This window comes from Malurus melanocephalus, unplaced genomic scaffold (genome assembly GCF_030028575.1).
Source record: "Malurus melanocephalus ecotype Western Australia unplaced genomic scaffold, MMel_1.1 scaffold_253, whole genome shotgun sequence".
Taxonomy (NCBI): Eukaryota; Metazoa; Chordata; class Aves; order Passeriformes; family Maluridae; genus Malurus; species Malurus melanocephalus.
Window position 1 is genome coordinate 490,540 of NW_026623485.1, and position 26,413 is coordinate 516,952.

At 46.2% G+C, this 26,413-nt stretch overlaps 1 protein-coding gene across 3 annotated transcripts in view; it reads right to left on the reverse strand.

Moving 5' to 3' along the window:
- Positions 1–26,413, reverse strand: part of CAMTA1 (calmodulin binding transcription activator 1) — a 233,463-nt gene that overhangs the window by 96,785 nt on the left and 110,265 nt on the right. For all 3 annotated transcript variants that reach the window (XM_057375572.1, XM_057375573.1, XM_057375574.1), the window contains one exon: positions 12,519–12,590. In XM_057375572.1, the coding sequence (XP_057231555.1) occupies positions 12,519–12,590 (72 nt within the window). The remainder of the gene's footprint in view (positions 1–12,518; positions 12,591–26,413) is intronic.

The window sequence follows — 26,413 nt, forward strand, 5'->3', positions numbered from 1 at the left end:
CGCTGGGCCACAAACAGCCCCAGTTTGTCTCCTCTGACAGGAGCTCAGGGCACTGTGGGATGATATTCCTCATTCCCTTCAGCCAGCTTATTTGCTGAAATGCAGCAAATTATACTGCAGCAGGTGCGAGCATTATGCAGGGCTATTAAAAGGAGGCTGTTGGTATCTTACTCATATGTCAACGTAAGAAAACCCACCGATGATGTACGCTCGCCGCCGCGTTCCGCTTGTAGATATTATCGGAGGTACAGCCTGTGTGCAAATCCCTTCTCACGGCTTCTTTTGGGAGAGCTGAGATATTTATGGCCAATTTTCATTGTGTGTGGGCCAGATATCCCTCGGTGAGTAAGCTAATCACTCCAGGTACAGAAAAACCATCAGCAGATCCTTTAGTTAGCSCTGAGAAAGGCTGTGTCCCATCTCACAGCTCTGGCTGGAGGAAACCTGACCCTGCCCCAACAGMCCTTTTAATTAATTWAATTAATTAATTCATTAAAAGAGCCCCCCGAGACCCAGCACCCCTCTGGCAACTCTCCCACACTCCTGCCAAAGGGGGCATTTCCTGACTTCCAAGCGATTAACTTTGAAATAAAAACTTAGCACAACCTTACACTGATTTTTAATACAATTACACAGAGCTCTCTGTATAAATACACCACAAGTGTGGTTTTTTCTGCCTGCAGGAGCTACATGTGAGAACCCCCTCTGCATGGCAGAGCTGCAGCTGTTATGCATACACACAGCCCATTTTTATGGCTCAGCTCTAAACCTCTGAAAAATAAGGTTTATAATAGAAACCCTGACACTACCTAAAATATGGCAGCACTACTGGGTGCTGCTGGAATATGGCCCTAATTTATAAACCAGGAACAAATCCTGTTCCATTTTGAAACTTAGAGACAGTAATCTAGAAAAAGGGCGAACCATGGGGAAAAATGGTAGTGTTGTCCATGAGCTATAGTGTCTAGTCCATCCAACAATTCAAAAATAAAATAGGATGCCACAATATTTAGGCCAYGCACTGAATCTTGGAGTGTCACAAAATAAAAACATGGTTTATCCTAGGATGGGGGTATATTTCATASAGCCATATGCCTTTTTCAATGCTTCTGGGTAGTATTTTTCCAGTGAAAATCTGATACRAGAACACTAGAAGTAAAGAAAAAAWATATTAGAGAAGTAGAACCCAAACCCTCCAGTTTTGCTTGATACAATAAATGTTTTTGCAAGAGGGCTTCAGTGTACTCCCTTTTAAATTGAAAAAAGTGAAGCAGCAGATTGCTCACTCACAGGAGACASAAGTTTATCACTAAACCTTAGGAAAAAGCTCTTGGTTGCCTTGAGGCTCCAGCTTTGCATTAAAATGCATTGAGGAGGCGGTGATTCAGGGGGCAGTGGACCAGAAACCTGTTTGAGATATTTCTGGTGCCCCCGAAACACTGAGCAAAGGATTCAGCCTGGGGGTTTCTGTTTGGAGAGGACTCTGTGCCTCCTTGGGCACAACCCCAGGAGATGGCTCCCAGTGGGATAAATGCCTGTCTCAGGATGTGCTGCTTGCCTGCAATTCTGGGAAACCAACAGGAACCTTTGGAAAAAGGGTTGGAAATTGAGAGGCCAGTGAGGCTTTCACTCATCACCATCACTTGGCTCCAAAGCCTGGAAAGAATTGTGTCTCTTCTCCCCTACACACCAGGGCTATCCCATCCCAGACAGTGGGATCACATCCTGATCCAGCCCAAAGGGACATTCATTATTAATGATGATTTGGGGGCTCACAGGTCTACCCTGCCATGTTCACCACGGCCATTCTGGATTCCTACTTCCCCAAAACCATCTCCTTTTGCATGCAGAGCATCAAAGGAGAATAAATCCAGATTTGTCACATTTTTCCTGCTCAAACTATTCCCCAGCAGATTTATTACAAACCAAGCACGCCACGTTCTTGTTGGCCACGTCACTGTCTGGGCAAGGTTTTACCCACCTCAGGCTCACCCTCCCTGCTTGGCTGTGCTGCTCATGAACAAAAGGCAGGATTTCCTCATGGAAAAAGCCAGCAGCAGCAGCCCTAAGAAGCACTCCACATAGCTGTGCTTTCCCCCAAACCTTCCCCATAGGTGCTGCAGGATGAGGGCAGGAGAGGGGCTGAGCTCTTCATGAGCCGTTAGCAGGCTAACGAGGGCATCTGCAGAAGGAATAGGCACTAAAGCTGAAACTAGATACAAAATAAATATCCCAGAGCTGGATTTCTTAAAAAAGATTCTGCTGAGCTATAGTTCCACATCAAATTTTTATTGAATACATTTTCTTCTGAGAATTTGTGCACTAAAACCAGTCAGAATCATATGAGAGGGGTATAAATTTCACGTACAGTTTTCACTGCAAACATCCTTCAAGCAAAAAAGCAAAAGCACTTTTTAATCCAGCCCACTCCACATCCTCTCCCTCCTCCCATGGAACTCAAGTGGGAGGCTGGGAACTGGAGCTCCCTGCAGCACTGGGGCAGTGGGGAGCTCTGGGGAGGGAGGGATGCTCAGCCTGAAGGTTAAAGGGAGGGGGATGCATTGTCTCCTTTTTGCCATGCCTGAAGGCAGTGCCTAGGTCTGCTYCACGTAGAGTAAAGCTGGGAAGAAGGTGACATTTTAAAGGAATTGRTATTCTTAGCTGACAATGTGAATTCACACAGTTTGAGCAAACTGTTGTTAAAACCCAAATGTGGCACYGCCTATTCTCCCAAGTTCAGAGCTGCCCCTTCAAAATCTACTTGGTCACATTATTTGCTGAATATGCAATGGATTTTGTGTTTGATTCTACAAAACCAGAAAATGAGGGGCTAGTTCCSTGGAAGGATGATGTTTCTCACTGTACAAGTAATTTTGGGTCACTTTGAGCTTGAAAAGGCTCTAGGATCTGAAATGCTATTACAGACAGGAAAGCTATTTTAGACAACTTCTTTTAACAGCATCCCAGCACCCAACACTTTTAACTTCTTTTCCCCTCCAATGACTACAAGGCGAACGCAGAAAAAAMCTTCTTTCTCAAAGGTTTCCAGATTTGTCACCATAATGCAAACTTTAAATAAAGTCTAAAATCAAGCATCTTTCAGCACTTGAGTGGGTCTTGGTGGCTGTTCTTCCTGGGATATTGAGCTACCTGGACCCCCRAGAAGAAAATTACACTGAAGAAAAGGTCAACAAATGACGGAGAGGAGATGACATCCCATAATAGTTATAATTACTGTTTATCAGAGTGCTGCACTGCACAGGTAGCAGGTTACASGATGTATTTGCTGTATTTTTCCATGGAAAGAGGACACAGCCACAGGACTCAGAGTCGACCCCGTGACACGTGTGTCTGCAGTGTCACAGGACACCCTGCACAGTCACAGCTCCTCCGTGGAACCAGTGACCTTGAGAGATGCTGCATTCCTTTTTCTTTCTGCATATTTTTGTGATGAATTTAACGTTCAATAAACCCAAAAGAACAACAGCATTTGATGTCGGAGCTCTTGTGCCAGTGCCAAGCACTGCAGGAAGAGCAGGGGCTGGATCTGCACCTCGCTCAGACTTCACAGCAGAACTGATGYTGTGGCTCCATCCTCCACTGCAGGCCAAGGAGGGGATGCATCTTCCACAGGGATTCCTTTTCCTATACAGTTTTACACTAGGAATGTAAATCAAATTACCAGCAGGACAGGTGCAGGAAATGTAAAACATGAGGTGAGCAAACTTTGAATTTTATGTTTCAGAAAGTCCGTATCTGAATGGGGACACTATAAAACCAGACAAAGTACGTCTGTGCTGGGCAATGGGGATGGAAGCACACTGGGATGCTTGGCTGAACCAATCTGACAAGGTCCTTGCACTCCAGAACACTCCAGACACCAGTGCTGTGTCTTGAAAACAGCAAAATCCTCCAGAAGGTGGCTCAAGTCTAARTAATAGAGAGGAATAAACACCAGTGTTCTGCATTCAGAAATAAAGGCTGCCATTATGGAGCTGTTGATGCCAGCTTTTGAAGAGTGCCTCAAAGACAACTGAAGAAGGGTGAAAATCCAGCAGAAAGTGCCTRTGATGGCTCAACTTAAATATTACAGATGTGACTGTTGTGAGAGCTCAGCAGCAGGGCAGGGCTGTGTGTGCTGTCACTGTACCCAGGGCAGCACCAGATCTATGGGGACAACAGGGAACAGCCATTCCCTTCTGCTACACAACAATGGGAACAATATGAAGACACATCAAATCCAACAGACTTATTTTTGTTCTGGTTACATTATTGAGAAACAACTTTCCTGGGAAGGAGAGAATTTACAGCGACTTAAACTGATAATAACCTCAACCTATGTTTTRCTCTGTCATGCCTTCTTTGCTGCCCATGGCCAATAACCAGTGTGAGCCAGCAGACAGTCATACAATACACAYCCCACAGCAGCACGAGGAGCAGAGGCAAAGATGACATTTAATGGAAAAAAATGTACGGTGATAAAAATTGTGCACTTTTTCCTTGACACAGAAAACAATCCCCTTAGGAACAACTCCTGTTCAGAAGCAAAAGCCATTCAGATTGGTCATTCTCCTCTGGCTTTTGCCCTTTCACTAATATGGTAATGGAAGACCACTGAATGATCCCGCAGAGGACYAAGGATGTGGTCCCTACACACCATTTCCACGGCCTCAGAGCTGAGCACAGCATTTCATAGTGCAGGCCATGAACTTGGGGCTGCTTTTAACAMCCTTTACTGCCTTTCACTAATGGCAGTGCACCATTCATGGGTGTAACAGCCACTTTCCCATCCATTGGTCTGACCCAAGACATCACCATGGGTGTGGAGAGAGGGATGCAGGTGGCAGGATGCAGGTGGCAGCAACAGGAGGTGCCAGGGATGGAGAATCTTTGCACCACTGAGGCAGGGAGAGATGGASGAGGCATCACAGCTTCATTAACCCAGGGCAGCACAGACATCAGTGACAGCTGAGGCAGCCAGTTGATAGAAAAGGAATAGAGACTCCTTCAGAAATAAAAGATTATTTTGAGAATAAAAGCAGCTGGGGTAATAAGCAAGACACTTACAAAGGCAGAGGACAGAAAGAAGAGCATTCGAACCTGCAGGCACCTGGGAAGTGATTTATCCAAAACACTTACAAAAGTGTTCCTTAACAGATAAAATACAGCGGGTAACTCACTGCAGGCCAAAACACTGCATATTAAAGGAAAAAAATATCCTGCATTAGAAAGAGACACTTCAGCCTTGGCAGCATCTGCTCCAAGTCCTCTGCTGCCCACGCCAGAACGAATTCCAGATCTCTAAACTCAAATTGCAATTTGCTTTACTACAGAATTCCCAACTCAAGCCCCAATTATAACCCTCCAGTGAGGGTGAAACTCCAGCCAACAGTATAATACATTCACCGACACCTGCAGACCTAATAATTGACCAGGGAGGATGTGGATGAGCTCAGCAGAATYGCTGCATTGCTCCTGCAAGGCTCGGTGTCCTACACCAGGAAACAGCTTCGCTACTGCAAGGTGCATAATTTAATAAACCATTAACTCAAACCTGAGGTGAAGTAAATTCAGCGTATTATATATTTCAAAATAGCATTAAAATTCAATTTAAGTGTCACCAAAAGCCTAATCCTCAGTATRCAGAGCATATTAATAAGTGTCTTGGAGCCTGTGGTTTGATTTGGTTTCCAGCTGAGTTGTGCTGCCGCATGGCTGCGATCCCTGCCGCGAGGACGTCTCGGTGACAGCATCACTGGCCTGAACCCGAGCAGAATCACAGGGATGACAGTCCTGCTTTATGGGGTCTTCCCAGGAGAACACGGGGGTGGGCGCTRGAGCAAAAGTAATCCTGCTTCCAGTCGTGTCACTTCTTGGTGTCCTGCTGAGATGCTGATGCTCCCCAGTGACAACAGGCTTCTCACAGGGTCCCCAGGTGTCCCCAACCCCGCCCTGCTGTCGAGTCCCTTTGCAGCTACAGGGGCAAACCTCATTTTAGGTAAGGCAGGGGCTCCTGTTCACACTGAGCTGCCCAAGGAGCCACTCTGTGGCTGCCCCCCTGGCTGTGCCACTGCACATGGCAGGGCTGTGACCCCTGAGGAAGGGCAGAGCCGCTGCTTTATCTCCCCTGCGTCAGGCATCCATGGCAAACAGGGCATAATTTCCACCAAGAAACAAAAGCACAAAACCTGCCCTCCCTTTCTGCAGGAGTTGGACATGCTTTGGCCTTTTCTCCGTCGCCACTGCCAGAAGTTGTCTCGATCAGCAACCCAGGCACATCTCCCAGCAGTTTGGGAAATGCATCTCTTCTATAAATGACAACAGATTATTTAAGCAACAACTAAAGCACTCTGACTGCTTTTTAGTTTGCTCGCATTAACGTCAGTCTCCTCATATATCTAGGGAACGAATCCGGGATTTTCTTTAAAATGGTGGAGAGCGGTACAAAAATAGAAGCCTGCTTGTCTAAAATAAAGTTATGTGTTTGAAAGGGTTGGAAATTGTTTTTTAATCACAGGCGTCTTTCTTCTGGAATATAATCCGCCGTCTATACATTCTGCTCTTCCACCCAATTTCTCAGGAAAATGCAGCAAGTGTGTTAATAAATAATTTATAAAAACATTACAAAAGATAAAGCACTCCTGCTAAAATGTTTCCAGCCTTTGACACACCAGTTCATTTGTAATCCTCCCCTTCACTGGAACATCAGCAGAGGGTTTTGTGCTGCTGCTCTGCAGCCCCACTTCCCCTACCCTGCAGATTCTCTGTTTCTGGACAGATACAGGGCACAGTCCAGCCCAAGCCATGGCTCAGTGTTATCTACTGTAGATTTGTCATGGAAAACGTGTTTTCAGGAATGCAACATCCTGATTTATTTTYGCCATCTCATGTATGATGATGAAAGCAAACAGGGCTGCAGGGTCTGTCCTTCCTCCARCAGCACACAGGCTGTGCTCTCTGTGACACTCCACACAGTGACTGGGAGCATGATGCACAGGACCCTCTGCTTTTCTTACATGATTTCTCTGAAATTCACTTTCAGGAGTCAATATGTTAGACATGTGACCCAAAAAAAAAAAAAAAATCAAAATAGTGAAAACAGATAATTATTACGAAAGACTTCACAGCACCCTGGGGATTTCAGTTGGACTGAGCAATAGTTTTTGCACAGCTCCACTGATTCCGTGAGTATTTCAGATCTTTAATGAACCCTGAAAAACATGATGGGAAGTCTTGAGACACKGCTGTTCCAATGACTGCAAGGCAGCAGAGACACGGCAACGAGCACGGTGCCTTCAGAAGAGCTGGTGAGATGAAAGGAGGGAAAGAAGAGAGAATCCTTCAGAGAGATCAAGTCAAAGGCATGTCAAGGAAGCATGAAAAGRGTATCCACAACTTCCTCATCCTCTGAAAACGCCTGTGCACCATGAAGCCCAGTGACGACACAAGAGGACCGACTGCTGCATCCTGCCAACATCTGGTACCAAGAGCACCTCTGCTGCTGCTGCTCAGAGCTAAATCAACACAAGACAATTCTGCTCTCCTGGCACTACTGTTTGCTCCCCCCACACTCATTGTCTCCTCTCCAGCACAGCTCCACATGCACACAGGGCACTGAGAACAGGAACTGAGGTGGGTAAAGCACAGTTCTGCTCAACTCTGCTCTGTGAGCACCCATCTGTATCCCGAGCTTGCTTGGAACACGCAGCCACATTGGCCACTGTTGGGCACCACAGGCCACGCTCTGCTAGACTTCTATACCCCTTAATTTCATCACATGGGCTAAAACCCACTTTGGGAAAAYGTGCCAGCATAGCAGCAACAGTTTATAATCCCCTTAGCAAAAATGCACCAGCTTTGCTCACACGCCACCCACCAACATACAGGACCCAGCTAAGYGCCCATGTGCAGCACAGCATCCTCTGTGCTTTATTGCCCAGCCACTTTTATTTCACCCAAATGAAAAATAAAAACCCATTACTAAGCAAAAGTCTTGAGGATTTTTTATGAGATTGTAATGCTTCCAATTTATGTTGAAAAAGCCCCAAATCCTCAAGCTGTCTGTTGCTGCTCCAGCCAGGGACGCGGGARATGCTGCTGACGCAGCGCAGCACAAGCGATCAGAGAGGGAAATGCTGCTCTGACGGGGTGCTATCAAAAAGAAATGGGAAGGGTTTCCTCTTGTTTAGGGTATAATGGAAAACTGAGGCAAAAAAACCCATAGAATAAACACTACATTTCTGCAGGACAGCGACAGATGTCATGTAAAATGTTTTAAAAGATTTTTAGTTCCGATACTTTCAGCCCACAGCTTTCAGACAAGATGTATTTTAGGAAGGGAACACTCAGGGGACATCAAGCATCAGTGCAGACATTCATAGTAACAAACTGCTGAATATTCAAGTGTATCAGAAGGAAGAATTCAGGAGAAAAAACAGATTAAAGAGAGAATATTGCRAAAACCTTTGACATTCAATCAGTGCTTACACATACTCTGCAAGGCACAGTTGGTGCACACAGAACCGCAGGAACAGTAATTAAAGGCTGCTACCCCAACACTGCCCATCACCAGTGTGCTCCCCTCAGCATCTCCCACTTGCTCCTTCCATGCCAGACATCCTGCCTGGGTATTACACCGGGTGGAACTGCTGATGTCCCTGACCTTCCCCTGCCATTTCCTACCCCACGGGAAAGCATCCCATGACTGCYGTGGCTGCTGGGAGCACCCTGTGAGCGTGTCAGCAATAAAGATGAAATGCAGTTTTCCCCCAGGCTCCCAGARAACTGGATTATCACATTTCAGCAATTACTGCAAACACTGGATTTACAACAGGGCTCCGTGGAGCTCCGGTGTGTCCCCGTGCCTGCCTAGCTCAGCCTGCATCCCCCTCTGCTTCCTCGGCTCACCTGCCAGAACGGTGCCACTGACACTCTTCTGCATCATTTCTGAATTATTCAGTGAGCAGTTAATGCATGTGCAATGTGAAACAGCTCTCTGACAACACACCTCTCTACAGGGCTTGTTAGTCTTAATTTGTTCAACTGGCCAAGAAGTCTAAATTTACAAGTTTTTAGCATGATCCTATAGCACAGTTTATGTGCTTTTTAATTAAGAAAAAGGACAACACTTTAAAAAATTTATTCCCTTCCATCCCTACSAGCACTAAAGAAGACATCATCACCTGCTGCAGGCAGGGTGGAACACGATGAGTATCCAGGGAGCTCAGCATCTCCAGCTGCAGAGAGGAGTGGGAGTGAGCAAGGAGCCCATCACTGCCCATGGGAGCAGGCAAAGCCTGCCTCTGTAACCCTGGCAGGCAGCAGCCACCCGGAAACCTGGCAGCCAGATTCATTTTCAATTCCTGGGGTTCCAATTTCCAACAAACAGAAGGGAACGCTGCATTTTGCTGCTCAGCTGTGCCAATGTTTGAAAATCKCCCGTGTCTGAGAATCCACATTTTCCCTCCATTAGTCAGTGTGAGTACAAACAGGGGGTTTTCTTCTTTTTCCACTGACAAAAATCTGGTACTATGCTSAAGGTCTAACAGGGGCAGCCTGTGTCCTGTTGGTGACAAACTAATGCACTCAGGTCACAGCTGCACCACAGCCTGTGCAGGAGGCTGGGACCTGCCATCACCCACATCTCAAAAAAGGTTTCAGCAGCTCTTCTCCAWGCTCAGTGAACTGTGGACAGCCAGGGCTCTGCATCTTCTCAGAAACAAACAGATAATGCAAAACAGTAACAACTGAAGTACTACTGAGGAGTCCTCCCTACCAAACTGTGAAGAGGCCACCCGCATTCTCAGCCCTGTGTCCTCTTCTGCCTGTCACTCAGAGCATGATCTCATATTTCTAGAGATCARAAAATCAAAAGAATAAGATGAGAACCAAATGTAGGACACCACCTCCTTGGTCACTCAGTTCCAAGAGAATGTCCATGCAAGAGGCTGCCAGTGCCTGGGGCTGGACCATCTCCCACACGAACACTCCAGGGCTGGCTTGGCAATTACAACACTTATTACAAATATTAAAGRTCTTTGTAGCAAGGCAGCACTTAAAATCCTTTATCAAGAAAGCTTGAAATGTCTCAAAAATGTGAAACCCCTTCAGAACAGAGAAGWGGTGGAGGCCCCATGCAGCAAACCCCAGTCATAGCTGGGGGTGCCGACAGCACAAGAACTTCTAGCAGAGACCCAGGAAACTGCATCGTGCAGCTCCAGCTGACTGGTTCTCATTTCTCATCCCTCTGACCACTCTGCAGGGAGCAGGCATGTCATGTCAATCAGGAATGACAACGCCAAGTTGTTTAAGCAAGAAATCAGACGCCACCATATAATTAATGGCTACGGCGCCGTGTAAATGCACGAGAAAGACTGTGAATCCCTGTGGATGGTTTGAGTCCTGGCCTTCACGCTGCAAATTCAAGGCAGAAAAGATTGAGAACAACTGCGTCGGGATTTTTAATTGGTATCTAACCTGACAATAGGATTTGGAGGAAGAACATCCCATAAAACATGGGGGGCATTGCAGACTAATTGTATTTATAGACACTCACAGACAGAACTCTGCATGTCCCAGGAAAGTGCTGAATGTCTCCCAAAATGGGGGGGGGGAAATCACCCACGTGCCTCTGTAAACTAGAAAGCCAAACACGTTAATGGAGGTTAACGTTAAACATTATGTTTAACAAATGTTCAACTGCTATACCCATTTTTGAATGAATATCAAACTCATTCACCGGGGGTTTTGAACTGGAAGCTTCTGAAGGAGACACACAAAACACCTTCTCTCTCTCTGSTCTCCCTGCTCCTAAATTCACCACAGAGCTGAACACAAACCCTGTGCAGACGATAGRAAAGTGTCATCTATTCTGGGCCAGCTCCTTTCTGCTGGCTGCATAACCTTGAGCGCATGACTGAAGGATGCCCGTTTATGCCTGGGAGATGCTGCCATGAATCACAGACCCCTCTTCCTCCCACAGCGAAGGCACAGCGTGTCCTTGTTGAGGAATACCAGTCTACCACAGCCACAGTGAGATGTCCTGCAGCACATTTTATAAATAGGCTTCTAAGAAATGTACTTCCCATCCACTCCTTTTGACAAAAAGTGATTACCAGAGCAAGGAAAAAGACTAAATATTGATGYACAGCCTGTGAATGGGAAGGGGCCAGACCCCAGGGAGCAGCTCAGAGATCCTACAGTGCTGCAGTGCAACCCATCAGGGAGATGCTGGCTAAGTGCCACAGCAGCCAGAGCCAGCAACACTTCCAGGGAGCACCCGACAAAAAGAAAAAGTAATAGAAAGCTCACAAATCAAGAGAAGTGACCTATGGGGGCAGGAGCTCTCGAGAGGGACAAGCATAGCCTGGAAAGCCTGGAAGAGAAYAGGATTGATGCAGTCACGCTGTGTTTTCAGAGGAGCCACAATTCTCCTCTGTGAGGTGCAGTTCTGCTCCCACCACTGCAGCCAAGCATCTCCTCTTTCCTGGCACGCAGYGTTTATATCCTGCAGATGCAAATGGAGCTGAGAGCACACAGGTACCACAGCAGGGTGACATTTGGTGCATATTCCCTTCCATTCTGCCCATGCTGTGGGCACCATCCCCTGTGGACCATAAGGGGTCTGTCCTGCCGCAGCGACAGCAGCTGTGTCTTCTTTTTTAATATAAAAGTGCAATTGAAAAACCGGGGAGAAAGAGGAATTATTTTCCATTTGCTTCTCGAAACAGATGTCACTTTCCTCAGACTTGTTTGTTTTCAGGACCACGGGAGTTTAATCTCTAAAACAATATTATTACAATATGTGTCAAGTGCCATTTTCTAACAAAAGAAAACGAATTGCATCCACTTTGCACACCATGGTAACCAGTCAGGAATGTGAACAGATCCTCAAAGGTGGGGTCCAAAAACACCCCCTCGGGCAAATTCACACATGTGATCCTGCACAGCCCCCGCAGCCCCCCGGGGAGCTGCCCACACCCTGCGTAAATAAGAGGAAAACTTAGCTTGACTCCTCCTGGGACTTTGCTGTTCCCACGACAGCCAGAAGAAAAATCATTGAGTGACTCCAAAATACTCCCTGGAGACAAAATATCTCACTGGAGGAAAGCAGATCCACCGCAGGGCCAGCCCCAAGGTTCACCCCAAATTCAAACACAGCCCAGGGTTTTCCTCAAATTCAAACACAGCCCAGGGCTGATGTCTCTCCCATGCCATGGTGTGCCTGTGCAGCACTCGCTTCTCCAGCTCCTGCCTTACTTCAGGATAGAACAACACAAACAGGAACCTCCAGAAAGCCTCACKGGAGCCAACTCCATGTTTAGAGAACATATGAGCTGGCATCAGCTCTGTATTGCTAGAGAAAATATGTAATTCCTCCAAACAGAGACATACAACTAAGAAAACCCATTTCCCTTGCAGACAAGCAAAATCCCCCAGACAGTAAAACACAGGATGCTGAACATGGCCATGCCAGCTCAACCAGGTGACCCMAGAGAGAGAACTCAGCATCATCCTACCTGCAGAAGCCAGTAGCACCTTCTGTGAAACGTGGGGATGATGGAGGAATGGACGTAGCAGCCATACAGGCACTGGGAACACAAAAAGAGAGAAAGCAGAGTCAGGTTAGAGGAGAACCATCCTGAGAGGCCATGCTGGGATAGGGCAGTGTGTGAGCTGTTATCAGGACATTGTCCTGTCCTGCTCTGGGGCTGGTGACACAAAACACAGCATTGTGGCACCCTGATGTGTGCACTGAACCCCCTCCCTGACAGCTCCTGCTGTGCCACCTTCACCCAAGGGTGGCCACCCTGGAGTGGCCACAATGAACAGGGGCTCCCATTGTGCTCAGCACCACAGCAGATAGACAGGGCTGGTCTGGGGACTGCCTTTAAATCTTCACTCCGTCGTATTTTTATTTTTTGGCAAATACAACACATTCATGCCTTTTTCCATGGTTTATCTCCCGGGTATTTCAACTGAAAATGTTGTGTTTGTAAACTGAAAAAATTGCTGTCAGATATTTTAGACAGCAAAATGCCAAAATACAGTTTGTATCTTTCCTTCTCAGTTTTTTTTTTTTTTTAAATGAATTCTGCCTTCTCCGATTAATTGAAATCAGCAAGGCCGAGGAATCCTTTCTGCAGAAAAGAAACCACATTTCCAGCAGGTTTAAATTTTTTGGGTTAGAAACCAAACCCAGTACCAAGCTGAGAACATCAAACTGGTTTTAATTGTCAAGTTCCCAAGTGCAGAGGGGTGCCTGTGCTGCTGGACACGTGCATTTGGTGAGGCTGCAGCAGTCCCCCCTCCCCAGAATCACCACTCACGAGGTTGGCCTGAATTAAACAGGATTTAAGGACTGGCTGCTATCACTGAGTTATTTTTAAAACACAAATGACAAAGATTAATAATGTTTTTTAAAATGTGTCAAGGGTACGTTGTACACGCTGAAATGCAGGGAGGAAAAACAGAGGAGGAAAAAAGCGCTGCAGAGAATAATCCAAAGGAAAGCTTAACATTTAAATCCCTTTCCAGCGTTGGGGAACAGCTGCCCTGACGGTGACTCCTGGCACACAGCACCAGGGGCTGCATGGAAAGGTCTATAATGTTTGGTTCTGCTGATTCAGAGCTCGTCCCCCTACTCCAAAAAGCATCTTGGAAGGTGCAGCATCTCCCAGTTCAACCTGCTTCCACCCTGTGAGGATGGGAAAGCTGTTCTGGAGCCACTGGAGCAGACTTCACAGCAGCCAGGGATATCCACAGCACCTTGTCAGATATGTATCAATCTATTCCAGCACCCATTGCTTTGTTTCTCACCCCAATTTTCTATGGAGTCAATCAAAACTTCTCTCTGATCAAAACAAAAGGCAGCACTGGGCTCTGTGCAGCTCACTGTGCACAGCGGGCAGGAGCACTGCCCTCCCTCTCCACAACCATCTCACAGATGATTCCAGAGCTGTCAAAAATGAACCACACAAAAGCCTCCCACCTCCATGAAACTKGCTCTCAACATTTCAGCAAACCATTAACAAAAATCCTAAAGGTTCGCAGAATTCCAAAAGCACCCAGAACACTATAGGCATTTCTTAAATTTTTCTTATTTTTTTTCCCCATGGTGGCAGGACATTGGAATCTGATTCTGGATTGGTTTTTAGGACTGTCCCCATGGGCACTGAGAGGTACCACAGCAGCACAGAAACACTGCAGGGGTAAAACAAACCCTGGGAGCCCAGCATGAGGAGTGCAGGAAAAATGAGTGATGGCAGCAATAAAAATTATATTAATTTTTAGATTAAAAGGCACAAGAAAAAGTTGAGGATATAAATAGAAACCTAGGAAACCTGCGTGTCATTGTTTTGGAGGATTTTCAACACGAATGGGTTAAGCACTGTGGATGACACAAAATCTGCAGCCTGATGGCTCAGCACTCAGGGAATGTGGGGTGTAGGATCTGCCTGCACTGGGATCTGCTGATCCCTAACTTTGGCCCCAGGATGGCTCCACACCTCCCTGCAACTAATGAGGAGAGTGGAATTACCACCCTGCCTGSCCAGAGCAGACAGGTAAGCAGGGCWSGAGAAATGCCTTGAGCTAAAGCAGTCTTTAAAATGAATTCTTGCTCAACACGGGCAAAGGGGGTCTCATTAGCTGCGTTTTCTTTTATTTTTTTAATTATTTTTTAGTGGGAAGGTAAAAGCTGCGCAGGCCTGTGTGTCTGTGGAGATGTTAATGCCAGGCTGGGCGCTCAGCCAATGCATTAAGTGAAATCGAATTCCTGAAACCAGCTTTAATCAGCAGATTTTTAAGGTTAGAATGACTCTCTCCTCTGCAAGGCTTGCCAAGGTTAATTCTGTCCTGAGCAGGCTGAATTAATGGGCTGGACAGGGGAGAACATTTTTTTTTTCACGATTCTCTTTTAAGTTTACAAAATCTCCAGGAGAAGAGAAAAGGCATTTCTGAGCTGTCTGAGGAGAAACGCCACCTCAGCAGCTCACTGACTGCTGCATGGAGAGCACAGCATCAGYCTGACCCTGCAGGAGCCCCAAGGGACACCGGGCTGTGGGGATGCCCTGACCCACTGCTGGTGCCCATGGTGGTGGCCCTGTGGTCCCAAAACCTCTCAGGGAGTGTGTCCTTGTCCCTGGAGATGACCCATGAGTGTGCCCAAGGATGTCCTGAGCACAGTTTAGGGAGATGTCTGTGTCCCCCTGTGTCCTGCTGCCATGGGGGATCCCTTCTGAGCAGCTCCCAGGGATGAGACCCCCCACACCAGCTACAGGTACCTYCTGCTGGCCCTGCCAGCTCTGCTGCAGCTCATCCTTTCACAATTCCAGGGGTAATTAAAGAGAAAAAGCCTTCTCTGGGCAGCACAGGAGAGTGTGCAATTATAGCTGTCTGCTCTGCCATTTGTATGCAGTGCATATCTGGCATTACCAAACTTCTGAAAACTGGAGTGGGGAGGAATATAAAATCAAATTATTAGTGGATTTTTTTTTTATCCTGAGCTCCTTAAAGCAATTGTGGCTTATTTAAAAATAATACAATAATGCTGAGGTGTTCTTCTTTAACAAGCATACCTTGGGAATGGAAACAAGAAAGCAGAAGAATCAAAAATTCAAGATAGGGTTGGACAGGCTTTGAAATTCTTCTCCCTGGTGGGTTACACTAGTGGATATTTAAAAAAAACCTAAAAACCGCCTAGATTTTGTTCAGATTTTCACACTGAATTCCCAATTCCCTTAATAAGAAGCTAAATCAATCTTTAGAGAACAAATCACGTAAGACCTATGGCTGTAAATTATTAAAATATACTTGAGTAATTTTCTGGTGGCAAGGCTTCAACTTCCAACACCCCGGCATCCTCCAGACACCACAAGCAGGATCTCTGCAGGTTATTGAGGGAAAAGGACCATTCCCCCTGCTCCTGATTCCACAGTGATGTGGGGAACACATGCTCAGCCCAGCAGCTGATCCTGTACATCCCCGTGCTGCTGGGATCTCCCTCTGTAATTACACACTGACCATTTCAGAGCTTCCTCCCCAATTTCCATGTGGGAGTAGCACWCTGCTGGCAGTAGCAGCGCTGCTGCCGTGGATCAAACCTCCACGGGAAGCCAAAAGAGGCGTTGGCTTCATTCCTCTCATCATCCCACTGACAGGGTACAGATTTCCTGAAGCAGCGGCTGCGTCTGAACCCAACCATGCTCTGCTCTCACCCTCACCTGCTGTAACCAGGGATTACAGGGGAATTCACTGGGAAGAGCAGTGGTCCTGCAGCAGCACATATGGATTCACAGGCAAGGAAAGGAAACTGGAAAAACAGCCTGTAAGTGCTCAGACGAGCATCCTTCAATGCAGCAACCTGTTTTTCAGTGATACAGTCAAAATAAAATTACAAACCCCGCTCTCTCATCCCTATTGTGATATACTGAAATAATTTTGTGATCTTATCACAGACATCCCCATAATCTGCTCTTATAGGTACCACTGCTATCCCATTATTTTCACCAACTTTTCCATACCCCAGCAGAGACACCATCTAATCTTCCTGGAACTGATCCCTCTGGATTTCATATAAATCATGACCAAAGGATTTTGTCAGTTATTTGCAGTGATGCATTTGTTTCACATGTAGGATCGATTGTCCATCTGTGTCTGTAACCAGCACCCACAAAACTCCCTGCTGATCCTCTGAGAGGACAGAGCCCAGCTAGAAAAGTGAGCTGAAAACTGAGCTAACCACTCAAATTAGCAACCACTGGGGAAGCCCCTCAAATTTTGTGTGTCACCTCTCTTCTCAGACAGTCCCGAGCAAGGACCTTCTGAGATTGGGTTATCTTGCAACAGAAGATCCTTCTTTCAGGACAGGGATGCTGAAGCCACATCCACATTCCAAATCCATTCAAACGTCAGCTGCAGGAGCCGGGAAACAGCGGTGGCTCCCACCCATCCCATTAATTAGGATTCAGCCAGAAAAGCCAATGTGCTGCTCTAAACCCCGACTGATGCCAGCACCACGCACGGAGTGCCATCAATCTTCACCCAGACAAACCGGGGGACTGACGGTGGAGGAGCAGGCTTGTGACAATTCTGGCAAGCTGAGCACATCAGGAGGGGACACCTCAACATCTCCCCAGCTCCACTTTTTAAAACAGGGAGGGGGAACCAYATCTGAACCCTGGAGAATTCCCAGGGCCAGCACGCTGCTGCCAGAGCTCTTATTTTGACTTAAGAAGTGTCATAATATAGGAAGGCATCCAAAATTTCCCATTACTGCTGCAAATCAAAGCTAAAACGCTGCTAAACGTGTTGTCTCACTCCTCATCTTGAAAAAAACACAGATATTAGACAGGTTTGGATTTTCCTCTGACGTTCGTAAATAGTAACTTTGATTCAGCAAAGCATAAAACCACGTGCTCAGATCTCAGTCTGGGCTGAGCTGCGCTGCTGGCAAGSTTTGCCTTTTATCGATGTCAAGAGAACTTAAGCGACTGCTTATGGTTTGCCAGGTTGGGCAAGGAGTCTCTGGTACTGACAGCAGATCCCAAAAACATTCTTAACATTCCTAGGCAGCTGCAAAACCCAGAGAACCTGACCCTTCTCTTTTCAGCTGTGGCATCACAGCACAGCAGAGTGCAGCCCCGGGCACTGCTCGCTGTGCAGGCACTCAGCCTGGTGCAGGGATTTGGGGTTTAATCTCATCAGCTYTTTTCCTGACACATTTCAAACCCCCCATGTGCCCTCGATGCCACTGGCAGCCATACCCAGATAACAGCTCCTGGACTGAGCCCAGGGCTGATCAAGGGAGGAGAGGTTACACAGCCTGTGCATTGCAGCACCTTGTCACTTCTGGTGGCTTTTGTTAACAAATATTGTTCTGTTTACCTYGGGACTCGTTAGAAAGCAATTTTTGAAACGTTCAATATTTAATGAAATATTTAAATGTTTAATGGGTTCTTTTTCAAACCCTGTTTTCCCTCTGTGGGGTTAGGAAGTCTCTGCAAGGATTGMGAGGTTTTAACATTCTCACTGTTAGAAATGAATCCTCTAATGACATTGGCTTAACGACAGAAATCAGCMTACGTGGGGACTGATGCTTCCACAGACAGCAACACCCACTGCCCGGCCCACTGCAGGATCATTGGTATGCATCCCCACATCCCCACTGCAGTGCCTGCCTCTTCATAAATGCATATTTCTTTATTAATACGGGGATACTTTAATCTCAGTCTAATTTTACCTTTAGGGAAGCTCTATCCTAAGGCTGCCAGGAGCTCAGACCCTCCAGATGCAGTGGTGTGATTTGTATTCAAAGCAGCAGGTCTATCTGTCAACATGTTTGTCTCCCTTCTCTGCCAGCTCTTATTTATAATCCCATTCAGATTAATGAATGACAGTAGTTCTCATCACAAGAAATTTGATTAATCAATTTAAGTGCTTAATCACCCTGGCCTGGGTGAAAAGCGTACTGGAGGGATGCTGCCTGGATAGGGGCAAAGTTGTGAGATGTAGGAGGAAAACATCATCACTTTCCCCCGGGAACAACTCGAGCCAGGAGTGTGTGCTGGATCCTTGATGGGATTAYGAGCCTTCCAAGAGCTCAAAATTTCCTTAAGGCCAGCAGTCATGGCCAATTAGTAATGAAATATCCTTTTCAACCTACCCCCTAATTTGACACAAAAGGCATCACACTACCCATCTCACTCTGAACCCAAAACTGTCCATAATAAAACCCCTTGCAGGGTGATGGCCAGGATAACACACCTGAATATCCCACAGTATCCCATTCCCCATCAGTCCTGCCCATTGCTTTCCTGTACCTCAAAGACTTCCATAACCTGGCTGTGCCATCAGCTTGAATACTTCAGAGTAATCCCCAGCGTTTTCTGGAGACCTGGGAGATATTTCAGGCGACAAACAGGAGCAAGGTTGAGCAGAAATCACTGATTTGTGGAAAAGAGGCCACATAGTGTGAGGGCTGCCTGTAGCTGCTCTTGTGGATACTGTGAATGACATGATAAACCCAAAAAAACCTGATAACACAGCTCCAAGCAGGCTCTGCTCAACCAGGTGTGCAGGATACAGCAATTCTCACTGGGATAAATTCCTACGTTCATCTCCACTACCTAAACTCAGAGGGATTTGGAGTCAGGTGAGCTGTTTGGACCTGGGTGCAAACAGGGCAGCACAAGCTGTGCAGATGGAGCATGTGATGACAGCTCTGACAGGTGAGGATCACTCAGGTGAGGATCACTCAGGGTGCTCCACATGAGGGCTGGCTCCCACCCTCTCAGGTAAGGGAAGAGAATTCCCAACATCCCTGATGTGAGTGGGTGATTAATAAGAGGAAAAGTGGTGCAAGAGGCTAAAACAACACTGACCTGGTGGTTCTCCAGTGGGATACAACCAACYTACAGGACAGGAATTACCTGGGTCCCTACACACCWCAGCCTGGGCCACCCCCATGCAGGGGTTTTCTGACTGTCACCACACGGRGAGAGGAATTGTGAGCTGGAAAATYGTGGAGCATATTAATGTCACACTGAAATATGACACAATACACAGAAGTATTTTATATTTATTCTCTTTTAGAAATGTTAGAAAGACAATATAATGAGAACACTGCAAACAAGTCAAGCGTTTCCCCCCTAATCTGGCAATAAAAATGTCAAAGAAATGCCTAAAATCCTAATAGGAGAACAAAAAAATAATGGGCTGGGCTATAACAAGGATTTAGCTGCAACTTTACTTGAAGGCTTTAATCATGTCTCCTACAACATCAATGGAAAATCAGATACAAAGCTGTATGAACCATTAATGTCCATGTTGGTTGCCTCAGCTGCTGGGGGACTGAGACTGAATGGATTGGGCAGAGGCTGATGAAGACAGGTTGAGCTCAAAATACCTTGAGGAAATTGCACAGAAAAGGGATTACTGAACTGGTCTTAGTGGAGACTTGTCAAGAACATCACCACATCTCCAGCCCAGCGGCCTCCACTTCAGCCATCATGGCTGCACCCAAGTGGGAAACCTGGTTATTATCTGCCTGATTCTCTTTTTTGGGTAAAAAAGGACCGTCACAGCATGGGGGAATCAGACAAAATGTGACAGTGCCCTGTGGAAATGCAGAGTGCAATGGTATTTTTGCAGACACACGACAGAAACAAGCTGATCCCAGGGCGTGCAGGGCAGGAGCATYATTGCGAGAGGGACGTTTGTCTGACGTGTTCACTGTCTGTCTGACATGGGCAAATAAGGACAAGTCTAACAAATCCAACTTAGAGGAAATATATAAATATCTAAGAGAACTTTTGGRAGTTAATTATACCGGCAGTTTTATCTTGGCTTAATTTGGTGCTGTACCGGACAAGAAGCCTTCACTGGGAGCTTTTTTTGGCAACCTCCCTTGGGCATAATTAGCCCTGGAGCTATCTGCAAACATCTCACAAAGCAAAGAGCTCAGGTTCTGGGTCCTGAGYCTGCTTAGAGTTAAGAGCAGCAGGGGCTGTAGTGAGTGACTCAATGACCAACACGTGTCCATCCCACCCAATCACTTCAGACTCTGCAAAGGTCACACAGTTCCACTGCAGCTCCACACACCCTGAGCAGAGAGCACAGGGCTGTGGAGTGCCTGGGTGTTCCAGCCAGGGAGMTTCCTGTGGAAGCTGATATTCCCTTCCCATTTCAGAAAGCCATTTAAGGTTTTCAGCAGCTCCTGAATTCTTAAAATTGAATCCAAGTGCACAGAAAACTCAGAAGGACCTGACTTTCAAACCTCCTTCCTGAGAATCYGTTTTACAGAACCTAAAACAAATTATTATGTATGTCAATACTAAATCTTCCCATTCTGATTTAAAATCCTTACAGCCTTATTATTGCTCACAAGCAATGGCAGGAGCCAGGAGTAAGCAGACATTTAAGAATGTCTTTCTGGACAAGCTGTTGTAGAAATACTAAGTTTATACTCCTTACAACCAGCTTATAAATATTCCATTCCTGTCCCAAAAACCCAAACAGAAAAGCATTAATTTCTCAAGATTAGTGCACCAAAATTTACTMAAGTTCACCACCAGCAAACAACTGAGTGTTTCTGACGTTCAATAAGCAGTGAAAAGGTCGATGTTTTACTCGCATTAATTTTTTATCAGAGAAGGGAAAGCTCATTTCATGACAGATAATGAACATTGGAAGAGGTTTGCTATGCCAAAATATACAAGATTGGGATACTCTCCATAAGAACAGCGGTGTAACCTCAGAGCCCTTCCTGGTGCCTGCCTGAGGTGACTTTATCACTGGGATTTACCTGAGGTGACATTATTGCTGGGATTTGCCTTCTGAAGAGCCCTTCAGGGCTATTTAACAGTTATGTCACTTGGACAGCTCAGGAAGGAAAACACAACTCTAAACACAAAAGTAAATATCTCCCATATGCCCTGAGACATTCTGGAGGGTAGAAGCAGAGATGGCAAGCTAAAAGCAAATTTTCCTCTCCTTGTAAAATAATAGTGATTTCTATCCCTGGCATTCAAAGTACAGCTGTCTAAAGAGGATCTGTCTATACATTGCCAACAAGTTATTTGCATTCTTTCAGGAATGGGATTTGGAGATGGTGGCAACATGGACCTCGGCTCTGGACCTGACTTTTGAGCTGCTCAGCCTGGGGCAAAGAGAGCAGGGCTGTCCTGCCATGAACAGGCATTGTCCCAGTGCTCCTCTGTGTGGACAGTGTGTCCTCTAAGAGCCACTTGGAGTCCTGCCATGTACACAACTCCAGCCACCACCTGGCCCTGAGACCTTCAACTCCTTTGTTCTGGGACCCTGTACTGCTCCTACACCTCCCCAGCTGCAGTCACAGCCCCTGGGAAGGTCACCTGCTATGTCCCCTGCACACACACTGACCCCAAGGGATTTACCTTCACTTAACTGACTTGTCATCAGCACCCAGTAACAGAAATGGGGGGCTTTGCTGATTAATTAGATGCAAGGCTTCACACAAATTAATCTTAATGATGCCTTTTCCATCACCTTCCAACCTTTTGTAGTCTTTAGCATGGGAGAAGAAAATGCTCACAAAAAGGACATGAATTGAATTGCAGGTTCTTTAGCAGGTGATGAGGGTTGWAAAGTCTCCCACTTGTGCATCACTGGAGGTGACCCAGGCTTCTCTGCATGGAGAGTGATGGTGGCAGCAGGGCAGTGCCCAGCTCCAGCACAACCTCCTCCAGCTCTGCCTCTGGTGGCAGCACACAKGGAAGGGGACCCGGCAGTCACAGAGCACTGACAAATGAAAGTCAAGTGATTAGCTGGCAGGTTCAACAGTTCTGCTTCTAAAGCGCTTTCTGCATATTTTCTCAATAAAAGCAAGACAGCGCTGATGAGCTATGTGACAAAACAGAACGCTGAATCATTTTTAGTACATCACCTCTTCTCGTGCAGAGGGAATCTTCCGTCTTCCCCATCACAGCCAATTAGAGCATTCTCAACGTTTCTTCAAGGCTGACAGTGATTGGAAAAGATCATGAGACTCATRAAAGAGAATTCCATGCTTTATGTCGTTAGATCTGCTCTCTCCATCCTCCTGGCTTCCGGGTGTTTTACTGGCAATGGCAAAGCAGCATTTTGCTCAACCCAAACAATTTTTCCGTTGACTGCGAGTACAAAGTAGAGCTTTGCTGACGTCAACAGAGAAGATGGTTTTCCCTCAGAGCAGCAGGGGCATGTCTGGGRTGTGGAACTGTGGCTCTGAGCCCTGTCCCCTGCTTCTGTAGAAAACAGCATCCTGGAAATCCTGTCCTTTTGCAGAGAAGGACACAGCTGGCCCAGGRAACAGAACTGCTGGAGAATGGTGCTGCGGAAGAACTGACTGACTATTTCAGCTTTTTTCAAGACTGCAGTGGTGAAATCCCTTGAAAGAGTCCCCTCTTACAAAACCTAGAGCCGTACATTGAAACTTGAAACACTTTCTAAAATATTCACTGGCTGRATCCAGCTCAAAAGCAGATCAGCGGTCTCACAGTGTCCAGAGGTTCACAGTATTGACAGATCACAAGAAGATGCAGAACGACACGTGCCAATTTGAACAGTGTTTATTTCATTTTTGTAAGCAGAGGTTTTTCAGCATTTGGGAGAAAGGTGCAGACAGACACTCATGAATGTTCACTGCCAAGAAAAAATGCTTTGCTGAGACTGAGAGCTGGCTRCAGCACAAAAGTGAACAGCAAGATTTTCTCAGTCACTGAAACCAAGTTCAAGATTCAAGGAAAAGCAGAAGAAAACAGAAAAATCTGGGCTGCTTGCTTCCCAACCTCCCACTGACACCACAAAACTGTCATTAGAAATGAGTCCCACGGGCAGGCAGAAATCTGTTCCCTCGGCCACACAATCCATCATCTCTATCCAGTACACTGCCTGCAGGTTTACAAATCACAGGGAATTTACCAAGTGGCTTTCATAAGGAAAAGTGGACAATAAATCATCATCACACCAAAGCCACTCACGTAACATACAGCTTCATTTTCATGCCAAATTTCATAATTCGTAACTGTAAAAAAAACACAAAACCAACAAAACCTCCTTATCTGAGCAGTCTTCAAAAATAATGATTCAGTATTAAGKATGGACATTAATTCAATTATTCACCTGCTCCTTCTTCTCTAATTCCACACTAAACCTGAAAGGCCAGGAACTCGGCCCTCACCAGGACTAAGGCTGCACTTTGCCCTAAAGAGCTTTTGAAAACAACTGGTTTTACTTGCTTTAAACTCAAGGGTCTGAAGGACAGGGACAGTCCCTCTGGAACTCCTGCCACTGCTGCACAGTGCCTGCAGCACCTCCTCAAACTTTTGATAAATCCTCCTCTGAAATGGCAATTAACACCTTTTGCAGGTCACCCCACAAGATTAATTTTCCAAGCACAGATTAATGAAAACGCAGGCAGAAGTGTTTAGAAAATATTTTCCCTATTTATCTTCATCAGCAGCAGATTACCAGCAGGGCGGCTAATGAAGACATCGGCTCGTTAAGGTGAGAGCAGGCAGGGAGAAGGACGGGGCTGTTCTCCCGGGCACCACGAGCAGCTCTGTCACCACCATGTCCCAGAAAACAGTGAATTCCACAGAGAAATTACTCAGGCTGCCCCAAAATATTGACTGGGTCCTACCCATGTGCTGAAGGGCAGCTCAGAGGAGGAAACTGCCCAAGAACCGAAACCATCACAAACCCTCACAGCTGACAGGGTCCAAATTCCACAATGGCAAACACATTAAAAAACCTCCAGTCCCTCCAAATCCACCAACAGCAAATGCTACTTCTGGTTGAAAGTTTTCGCTTTGGACTGGGAGGCTCCTTTTCTACAGAACTTTTCTCTGCCACATACAAATCACAAAGGGGTTTTTAACTGAATTGGATAAAGAATCTCAAACTTACACAGAGACAATCCTGAAGAGCAAATCTGCCCCTGAAAAAGCAGAGCTCATGGATGATGGCTCTGGAAGGAGGATTGAGTGTGCCAACCTTCCTGAAGCTGGACTTTTTGACTCCCAGAACCCCTGTATTTCCCCAGATTAACAGAGAATGTTCCGCGTTTCTTTCTCTAACAACTGCAGCTCAAGAAAACAATGATTTCTTTCYTCATGATATCTTGTTTTCCAGCATTACACCCTCTTTTAAACTRCAAAAAATGCTATTCTGCCCTTATTTTTCCAAGCTCGTCGGTGGCAATGCTGCACTTTGATAAAGCCTAGCTTAGAGCCCGGTTTGGGTTTAACCACAGCAGCCGTGCGGGTTTCTGTGCCTCACCTCAGGGAAGGGAAGGGAGTGTGCTCCTATGCCTGGCTCACGACAGAATCAATCAAACTGCGTTTAATGGAAGCACGGCAAGGCAGTGGGAGGAGAAGCCGAAACCACATCCCCTGTCCTTTGTCAGCAGCACAAAGCTGCGCACTCCCGTACCCTTCAAAGCTCCTTGCGGGCGGTGAAGCGCTGCTGAGGCGCTGCGGGGCTTCCTCCCGGCAGCTCCCTCCTCCTCCTCCTCCTCCTCCTCATCCTCCTCCTCCTCATCCTCCTCCTCTGCCGCCCCCTCAGCCTTCAGACCGGCACCGAGGGCTTGTGCCAGCTCACAACTGAACAAACAACACGGCAGCTGAACGTCATGTTAGCAAAGGTGACCTTCAAACCTTCTCGGTGTTTAAATTCAGCGGGAGTCCCTCACAAATTAGCCGCTATGTGTTTAATGTGAGGGACGCCGCTTCGCCGTGCTGGGGTATGCTTTTTTAAATGAAAATATCGTTGTTTTCCGTCAAGCTTCGCTTGCAAGTTTAGTTTGTAATAAAAAAGGGTTTTTCTAATGACAAGGAAAAGAGAGGGGTGGACAGTCCTGACTGTGACTGTCAGGACACCAACTCACCTCTCCTTGCAGAGTAAGGGAGGCCCAGTAAGTATAAAGTTTAATGCTACCCTGTTTAATGATATTTTCACTTCAACCGAACTGTAAAATTAACTGAGAACTTACACTAAAAAAAGACTTTTATTTTATGCTGATCATTAACTAAGGAGGTTTCACACTTGAGATCTGTTATATTAAAGGGGACTGAAATTGCTTGTATCAGTTACTTCATTCYAAGTGGACAGACTTCTTGCAAAATATTTAAACTGTTTTGTGACTGTAGAGGAGAAAAGAGSCAAATCCTGCTGCAGACTCTGGGCTTGGCACGTGGCATGGTCCCATGTGACCTTTGGGGGACCACAGGCCTTATTTTCTGTCACTGCAACAATCTCCTTCAGGTTCTACTACCTAAAGCACACTCAACTGGAGCCTGATTACTTTGCTGTTTACCTTTTCAGTAAATACACCTACAATGAGCACAGTTCAAAAAATAACAAACTAATGAGCTCAGAGGAACCATGCTCAGCATCAGCCAGATCTGAGYGAGTGGACATGGACACAGAACCAAGGAAAAAACCAGAAAAGTTAAACCAAGGTTAAACAGAAAAGGATTGAGAAAATTAACAACTGGGAAGATGCACACCCCAAAGCGAGTTCTGCACCAAACTGGCTCCAGCGAGCGAGAGTGAAACACATCCCCTAAAAAGGGATACACTTCTCTAATGATCTCACTGTGGAGTCTGTGATACAGCTCGGTGCCACTACAGGTATGCAATTAATTACAGACCAGCTGTAATGCACTTTGCAAATGAAAATTCTATTAAAATGTGATTATTAATTCTACAAAAACGTAATTATTAATTCCATTACTGTTACTGCTGAAGGCACAAACCCAGTTTGAAATGTAAAAGTCCCCTCAGGTAACTTTAAAGACACACAATAAATGGTGCAAAGAAATAAAATATTTAAAAGGTTCTCAGGCCACTGAAACTTTCCAAGCACAACATAACCCACCCAGATAAAGACCAA